The sequence below is a fragment of the Oenanthe melanoleuca genome, chromosome 1 (genome assembly GCF_029582105.1).
Source record: "Oenanthe melanoleuca isolate GR-GAL-2019-014 chromosome 1, OMel1.0, whole genome shotgun sequence".
NCBI lineage: Eukaryota > Metazoa > Chordata > Aves > Passeriformes > Muscicapidae > Oenanthe > Oenanthe melanoleuca.
This window is the reverse complement of record NC_079333.1, coordinates 55,024,432-55,033,738: the sequence shown is the minus strand read 5'-3', so window position 1 is coordinate 55,033,738 and position 9,307 is coordinate 55,024,432. Positions and strand designations below refer to the sequence as shown.

The 9,307-nt window shown below is 44.6% G+C and overlaps 1 protein-coding gene across 1 annotated transcript in view; it reads left to right on the top strand.

Moving 5' to 3' along the window:
* Window positions 1-4,576: 4,576 nt before the first annotated feature.
* DGKH (diacylglycerol kinase eta) overlaps window positions 4,577-9,307 on the top strand; it is a 159,628-nt gene continuing 154,897 nt past the window's right edge. Inside the window, exon 1 of the mRNA XM_056495967.1 lies at window positions 4,577-4,777. Coding sequence (XP_056351942.1) covers window positions 4,721-4,777 — 57 coding nt within the window. The 5' untranslated portion in view covers window positions 4,577-4,720. The remainder of the gene's footprint in view (window positions 4,778-9,307) is intronic.

Genomic DNA, 9,307 nt, shown 5'->3' with positions numbered 1-9,307 from the left:
TGAAATTAGGTTGGATGAGAGTAGAAGTGTGTGACAACAACTTCTAAACCCAGCAAAAGTTATTAGTGAAGATGCGTGGAATGGTTTCCACAAATTTATGGGGAATGAGATACAAATTGCAGGCAGCAGGTTTAGGTATTTACCAAGTATATCCTCTAGGAAGGATCTAAAGTCCTGGTCATTGGAAGTCTAAGAGATTGGAGCGAATTACTCTTGCTGAAGGTGTTTTTATGAAATGAAGCTAGAATGTCTTGAGCCGGGTTTACCAATATCCTTAAATAAATGCTCATGGCCTCCACCAGGAGCACTGGCAGAGGTGGTTAGTGAAGGTTAGCAGTGGTTTGAGCAAGCATCATCTACAGCCATCTGTGTTTTCATGTAATTTTTCTTCTAACTTTCAGGGTATCTGTTGGCTGCAGCACAAAGCCAGAGCAGCCAAAGGGGTGGGAAGACAAAAACACCTCCCCCACCTTCACCCCAATGTCTCAGAATAAAGTCCATAAGGAAAATACCATTCAACAACATTAGTCCCTGATGCTGGTGCTCAGAAAGAGGTGTTGAGGTCATTCTCCATGCCAGCAGAACAAGCAGGGATGGGGAATATAGAAGGGGAAATAATAATGCTAGGAGGAAAATTAAATGGACGATGGATTGTCCTTCCACAGCTCTGCTGCTGCTCCAGTAAAACATTTTTTCCCAAGGTTTTTCTCTCAGTGAGTTCTTTCTTTCTAAACCACTTCATTTAGAAAATAATTCTTCCAGCTGCATAAATAATTTCCCACTTGTAAAACCCAAAAATCAAGGGAATTGTTTAAAACCATCCTGTTGCTTACAGGTAGGTTATTTGCTGAAGCGGTTGTAAGATTAATGAAAGGAATAAAATTAATGAAGAAGAATGCACATGTTGGAGGAAGTCCATGAAAGAAAGCTGTAGGCCAGAAAGATTTCTCAGGTGCCAAGTGACTCCAGGCAGTAGGCCCTGTAAACTGGGAGAAATGCAGAATTTGTTCAATACTTTAGATGCTCTTACAAGTAGAAAACAGTTGATTTCAAGGCAAATTGAACAGGACGTTACTGAAAAAATATACCTTTAATTTTTAAATGACCCATTTTGTTACTTCAGTTCTCTCTGAAGGATTACCAGAGAGGTATGTACATTTTGTTCTGCTTTTAAAATATTTTTTATTTTAATGTCCCACTGCAGGTTGTAACTACCTGTCTGTCTGGCAGGAATTACCCAACTACCATGTTAATAAAATCATACCTTCAACTGGTATGCAAAATTATTTTTTAAAAAGGCCAACTAGCATGTTTACAGTGAAGAGAATGAAGAATAGCATTTTGTAGAAGAATTTACTCAAATTAGGCTTTATACTATATGCAAACTAAAGATGGAAGCTTCATGTTAGCATAAATTGATGAGAATTAGTGTATACTTGCTATGTCATATAGGCTAAATGTAATGCTGGTGGAAAAATACAGAAAAATATAAAAAGCTCATTCTTTTAGTGCCTTTCTACCTCAACTTAAGAAAAAAATTGAAAACTCCTTTTCCCACCCCCAGAGAATGGAAATGCTTAAAGTAGTGGGGACCTTCTTGCGAATGTCCAAACACAGCACTGGAATCAAAGTTCGTATGTTTAAGTGTGCCAAATATATCCAAAATATTTTGCTTAGAAAATGCAGGCAACGAACAACACGACTTGGAACAAAATAAAAAAAAAACAGAATTAAATTAAGTCGACCCCCAGGCTGTGTTGGAGATGTTTTGATGCAGTTTGGTAGACCTGATAGGAGAACCACTGTCTGCTCCTGCTCCAGCTGCCTCCAGGGTTCTTCTCCCAGTCCAACTTCCCATCTTCCCAAGGAAATCGTTGGTGAGTCCTTATTTTAGCAGGCACTAAACATACCACTCTACTCCTCACTAACATACCTTAGGTGTTTTCTTCCCCATAAGAATGGGTTGTCACATCCTTGCTTTGGGCCTGACTTCAGTTCCCTGGGCATTCTGTAAATGCAGTGTGCCCCTCAACAAAAATACCCCAATAATCCTGTGATTCTGACATCTCTCTTTAAATTCTTTGTAGGCTTTGACAGAATTACATTTTCCGGCAAAATCCTTGGCCTGTGGTTTTCAACCAGTTCAGTCAAGCTGCAGAGAGACCTCAGTCTCATCAGGAACTGCGCTCTTCGACTCAGTGAGCAGAGGGAAATCACACAGGGCAGGGCTCCATAGCAAAGATAGAAATCTGTCACACTAACAGAAAGAACTGAAAAATCTGATTTGGCATTTGGGAGCCCAAAAGGGCAGGGCTGAGCTGAATTGCATTGCATAGGTTGCACTTAGACCCAGCAGGATCTGTGCAGCAACTGATGCCTGTCCTTATTCAACAAGACCTTGAAATACACCTCCAACCTAAGTAGGTTGTTATAATCTTCTGGGGCCTCTGCTAGCTTTCCACTTATGGAAAAGTGGAAAGGTTTGAACTCCAGGGGATGAAATGAGGTGAACACAATTGCATATCTAGTCACAGGTATAAGATTTAGGGCAGATGAAACAGAAAATGGGGCCGGAGGCACAGCAAGAACCTGAATTTCAGGGCAAAAGGGGATGTATAGTGTGTGAACTGAAGAAGAAACTTTGAGAGTCTTAAGAGTTTTAAGAGACTCAGTTTTTGTGGTTCATCAAGCAAGGGAATGTGAGAGACTATAAATGACACATATTTCATGGCAGGTGACTTTTGCCACAAAGCTCCAGCATGACCAAGGCTAAAGAGGCCAGATGTCGAGAGGTGTAAACAACCATCATGTGAGATCCTCCTGTGCATCATGAGGGAAGGAGGGGAGCTGACTAATCTTACTCTGACACTCCTTCTTAGTGTAAAGCCCTTTATAACATGACATTCCTCAGCAGTCTCTCATACTCAGGGAACATAGGGAAGGAGACCAGACATTCTTGGGAAACTAACTGTTGCTCACCATTAGATTTAGGAAGCTACCTTCCAAAAACCAAAATGCTGTTAAGTCATCTTGTTTTCTTCCTTTTGAGGTTACACTCTTACCATCAAGGCAGTTCATCAACTCACTGCTGATAAACTTATTATCAACAAAAATAGTTCCTTTTTCTACATCTGGAAGACATGCAGCAATTTCAGTTCCTCAAATGAGCTGAGCTGCTGTGGCAATTCTTTGGGCCTGGCTTAGTGGCACACCATCTTAACTTCATATTTTATTTTATATCCTTAGTCATATGGGTAGATAAGATTAATCTTTTTGCACCAATAGTACTCCTACATCTTTGTAAATAGATGTATTTTGCAAAAGCTAAAGCTCGGATGTCAGTGTGCCTTTTTTGCAGTATGAAAAGGCTTTAAAACACAAAGAAAATGAAAATATATAAAAATAAAACTATTACAAATATAAATTCCTTTATTTTTTTCTTGTGAAATACAATTTCTTGTCCACGCTTGCACTTACCAAGTAGATGATCTGAAGATAACTTGTTGTAATCAAACATGGTAGCTGCAAATTCAAAAGGGCAAGCTGAAAGTGAAGAACATAATTATTTTGCATGGTCACTAAGCTTCATTTTTTTTCTCTCTCCTCCAATCCTACTTTTTCATATATCCTGCTATTCCCCAACCACAGGGAGAAACAAATAAGTAAAAGTGTTGAGTTCAAAGGAGATACAACAACCACTTGAAGAGTTGTAATGATTTGGCTGGTGTTCGAGGGGGATCCTGATATCTAAAGTAAAGTAAAGCAAGCAGGCTGAAGTATACACACTCGGTATTAATAAAAGGTGTACTGGAGAGCAGAGAAATCCTGCTGCTCCATAAGCTTGGCATGGTGGCCGTGGAAATTAGAACCCCCCCTGTGTCAGACATGGCCTACACATCCCATGCTGTCTGCTCCACAGTGGCTTTGCCGTGTCCCAGCTCCCGGGAGTTTGTCTTAACGTGCCTGTGGGACCAGCCGGCGCCGCTGTGGGGGAGCGAGGAGCCGTTTCACACTCAATTTAACATCCAAAGGGTGTCAAAAGCCCAGTACTGCGCTCTCGGAGCCTTCGGGGAGGAGTGGGGCCAGAGGGCTGTCCCAGCTCCAGGGCCTTGACCCCGGCCCCCTCCTGGCTCTGCTCGGGGCAGGGCGATGCGGGAGCAGCGATGCTCCCTCCGGGGCGCCCCGCAACACCCAGCCGGGGCCAGCCTGGGGGCCAAGGGCTGGCGTGTCCCGGTGGGGCAGGAGCGGCTCCCGGCGTTCCCGAGGGTTTTCTCCCCTCGCCGCGGGGCGCATCCTCGCCCGCCGGCACCGCCGCGACGCCGACAGCAGGAGCGGCCGTAAACCGGCTTACGGCCAAGGCGATTTGCCCGTGATCCGCTGGGCTGCCCGGGCCGGAGGGGGCCGGGCGTGCGGGGCGCCCGGGACAGCGCGGCGGGCGGGCGGGGGGCGGCGATGATGTGAGCGGCGCGGCAGCTGCAGGCCGGCTCCCCCGGGAACCGGGCTGAGCCCGGTGGCCGTGGGAGGGAAGGGAGGAGGGGGCCTGGACAGAGCCGGGGGAGAAAAGGGAGGAGCGGGGCCGGGGTGGGGGGAGGACGAGCGGCGCCGGGGAAGCGCTGCCAGCCGGAGCAGCGGCAGCGGCGGGAGGAAGCGCAGCCCGGCGGACCCAGCTCCGCTGCCCGTCGGCGCTGTCCCCGCGGCGGCTGGGGACCTGCTGCGGGTGATGGAGGAGCATGGGTACCCTTCCTATAGCGCCCGCAGCCCCGCCTGGGAGGAGCTGGTAGGTACATGCGTGCCTTGTCGTCGCACAGGCGTTTCCTACCCTTTTTCCTGCCTGTATTGTTCAGCCGGGGGGTCGGGCTATCATCCTTATCTGTGCCCTCCAGCCCCCCGTTCCCTTCTTCCGACCCCGCTCCACGCCAGAGCCCGGCCGCCGGCGCTCGTCCACTCCCCGCGGGGAGCGAGGGGGTGGGAGCCTTTCGCCCCCGCCGTGTCTGGCCATTTGCTGACGAGGTCGTCCCTCTGGGAGACGTGGAGTTCATTGCCCTTTCCGAGTTTCACTGCCCGGGTGGAAAGCCTGGGATTAGCACCGAGAGCCTTGCCTTCAACTTTGCCGAGGGGGGTGGGTTGGATGTTGACACCGTTAAACTCCTCTTAGCACAGCAAAAGCAACGTGTCCAAGCAGCGTTGGGAGGCAGTTTCCAGAGACACACACGTTCCCCCCCTTCTTCTTCTGGAAATAGGCTGGGAATTGTTCCCATCGCGGCGGCAAAGCGGGACGGGGCTGGGGGTACTCTGCTGTCACCTTGCCTTGCGGGGTGTGGGGAAAGTGCCAGCCTTTGGACCGCTACGAAGGGAGGGCAGTGCTCAAACTGGCCCGGAGGAAAGCTGCGGTGAGGTGCCTTTGCTGTTTGTTTAAGCAACTCGAAGACCCTCCTTCCAACCAAAGGAAATCATGTCACCGGCATCCTCAGCAGGCGATAAAATCAGATTTCCCTTTTCAGGGCAGTCTGGTCCCGCTCCTGGGCTTTTCTCTATTGTGCAAACACACACACACATCAGGCAGGGAGGGCTAAAAATAGGCTTTGGGTAGCTGCTTGGGAGATTTCAGGCTATCTAAGAGGTCAAGGCTAGGCTGCCTCTGGCCCTGAACTTGGCGAGGCAACACGAAGCATGGACCCGTGCCACTTCCAAGCTCCCATTTAGATGGCTGTACCATGTTTTGCTAACTCGTTTTGTTGGTCCAGGTTTTAGTTGTAAACACATTTTTAAAGAGCAAACGGGGGAGACCCATTCTTTGCGTGGCTTGGTGTGCACACCTTCAGGAAAGGAGCAGCCCAGCCCTGGAGATACCCACAATGAACTAAGTTCACTCCCTTCCTTGTTAGGATTTGCAGCCCTCACAAATATATTTTTACTGTCCTAATTTTTGTTGTGAAGTTGAACAACCCCCTTCGTTGCCCTCTGCAGTCCTCAAGCCCCAAAACTGTCGCCGGAGATGCAGCTGTGATAGGGAAAACAGCTGTGTGTGTGTTCCGGTAACATGGAGCTGACATTGAAAGGATCAGGCAAGGGAAACCCGAGATTTTTGCTTGTAGAGATGAAGACATCGTGGGAGGAAGGCAGCGAAGTCAATTCCTGTGAATGCATTTTCCTATTAAACAGTGACATTTAAATTGCTGCCGTCATCCAAAACTCAGCTGAAACTCAGGAGGCCGATGAATTGCAGCCCCTCTCTGCTTGGAAATGCAGAGTCCTGGCTGAAGCATCCAAGCCCGTTTCCTTCTGTGTGCACGGCTTAGATAAACAAGGAGCACATCTTTTTTTCTCCATTTCCCCCTCCCCCAGTATGGACCAGGATTTGGGTCATGTTTATAATTTCATTGCTGCATTTGTTAAAGAGTACATCCATGAATGCAGTTTTAAGGTTAACCACTGCACCGATTTCGTTTACAAGACTCTAATTTTCAGCTGATCCACTCAATCCTTTACCTGGTAACCTGATGGTAAAATACATGGTCTTTCTAGCAAGAGCCACATTGTTCTTTCCATCTGCTCATAAGCAGGCTTTTTATGATAATGGGGGCAAAGGGAGATTTAGGTGAAGACCTGAATGATGAAAGGGAAAACCTAGTATACAAACCTCTCTCCCCCTGCTCTTAAAACGCAAAACAAAGAGCAGTAACATAAGGAAAAACTATTTTTTGCAGGTTTTGAACCTGTGCAAGTTAATAATCTATGCAAATTGTCAGATTATTGGGAAGTGCTCTTCCTACAGCTATTCTGAGAAATAAGTGATGGACATTAAATGCAGCCACAAGTCCTTTGCCAGAGCTGGACTTGTCTGTGTACTACTTCAAATTTCTATAAAGTCTTTTCCTTAACTCACAGTACACTTTTAAATGGAAAAGCTCTTCCTGAATCCAGTAAGAGTTGTGTAAAACCCCACGACAAAGCTAAGTAAAAGTGACTTAAAATGTAAGGCTCACCCTGCATTCTTGCAAGGAAGGTTTGGTGGCTTTGTAGGAAAAGTGTGCATAACACATGACATACAAAGCTCTATACACAACTTTCATATTTCATATGAGATCTGAGTCTTGGCTTTACCTTACTCTTGAAATGCATACATAAATCCTAACACATTCACAAAGCATCTGTTTGCTTTTATTACTTGCCCTGGTTTGGGCCTTTTCACTGTGAAACATACAACATAGTTTAGTAGTTTCCTTAATATCAAAATCTACAGATTACAGGATTCCCTTGGCTAATCCCAAACCAGCCACAAGTGATGTAGTCACTTTCTTGAACAGTGGTGTGGATACATGTTGTTATATTTTGGCTTCCTCTTTGCTAAGTAAGGAAGTTAAGAAAGAATAGTATCACTAATTCAATCTGCAGAGGGAGTTCAGACAGTCAGGTCTAAAAGGAACTTGTTCAGAGTAGGGAGCTCAGTTAAAAAACACAGCTATCACTAGCCACTAAAATTAGGAAAGATTCAACAAAATCTCTTAAACATAATGAATAATACATTGCTAATCTGACACACTATTGATACAAATTCCCTCAGAACAATTTTCTGAGGTGAAGGATAGAAAAACCTTTAGTTTATAGATGCCCAAGTGACTTAGAAAAAAACAGATGTAAGAATGCTTGTTACAAAGGGAAGGAGTTTTAGGGTTGGAATCATATAGCATTATAAACTGTAATCTTCAGTACTGGATGCTAGAGTGTATGTGTATTTAAGTTGTTTTTTTTTTCCTACGCTGCATATGCATTTTAGTGACATATCCTATTATTGGGACTCAATGTGGTTGAATTAAAATGTTTCTCACAGTGAACAATGTATACAATATCACAGTGTAAATATATATATATTGTATAGAAAGGGCAGCTCATCAGCTGATACTAATTGTTGTAGCACAAATGATGTCAGCAGAGCTGTTTTTTGGTAGTTGAGTATCTTCCTTTAAATGCCAATCTTTCTTTATGCTTTTTGCTCCCTTGCTTCAGTTAGGAAGTTTAAGGTCATTCCTAAGAAGCATGAAACTTAAGTGAAAGACACAGCACATGTAAGTATTGTTTTTAATGGCTGCATATAGTCCCACATCGTTCCAAGAGCCCAACTTGCAGAAGTCTAGTGGTACCATTTGTGCCAGAGTATTCATAGCTGTGGTCACTGAGCTGAAACTCAGTTGGATATTGCTATCCAGTATTTCTTATATTGAGTCTGACATTGATCACCTGGGAGAAATCCAGCTGTGAGATGAAGAGATAGAAGTCAAGTTGCAAGTTCTTATTGAGGTGATTTTCATGGCTAGCTTAGGCAGCTTAATCTGGGTAAAGGCTGGAACTGGACCCTGACTGTCTATTAATACCTTTGAAAAGAAGAACAAGTGGAAATAGTGATATCTTTAAAACTGTTTTTGTGCCTGGGCAATGTGTATGTTTGTAGAAACAATTTTCTATGCTAACATGAGTGAGTAACTTGTGTATTTTCAACAATGCTTAACACTTGGTTTCTCCATTTTGGAGAACTCTGTAAACATTAAACAACTGCAGACTTTAGAGCCTGTAATTTCACAGAATGTACTACGTACTTCACAGAAACCATGTTCTCATATTCTCATTGAACTGTTCTTATGGGACATTTCCTACCGTTTGCAGACTTAGGTTATTGCTACTAAAATCTTCACATTAAGTAACCTGAGAGAACATTTACATGCTCTCCCAAAACATTTTATTTCCTTCATAGCACTCTGAAATTTACCAAGATATGATGAAAGAGACTAGCTTGGAAGTGAAAGGCTAGTGCCTTCTTTCCTGCTAACCACACTTTTGTGTTTGGACAGTCAGGAGTGAGGAAGAGCACACTGGGGTAGCCCAGGTGAAGATGTATGGTGCCCTCTGCATGGTGCAGAAAGTGTGCAGCAACTAGTGCTCATAGTTAAGCTCTAAAAATGAACAGAAGTTGAAGAATAGTACTTACTCTAGCAGTAACTACTAGTTACTACTACTAGTTCAGCCAGCAGTATTTAATTCAGTTGAATTAAATCTAGTCAGTCTTGCTTGTGTTCCGCTAGCACCAAGTGTTTCTCAAATCACAGTCACTATTATGTGCAATACGTTAGCATTAATTAGGAAAGTATGTCTTGTTGTCCCCTTGTAATATTCAAGCGACATTTACCTTCAAAAGAATTAAGGAATTACAGTGAGATATGTTCTGGCATAATCTGCTATTCCTGAAATTGAGATGGGGAGGAGGAAGAAGTCCATGAACATTGCTTTTAACTATCTTTCCTCCTAGCTGTGC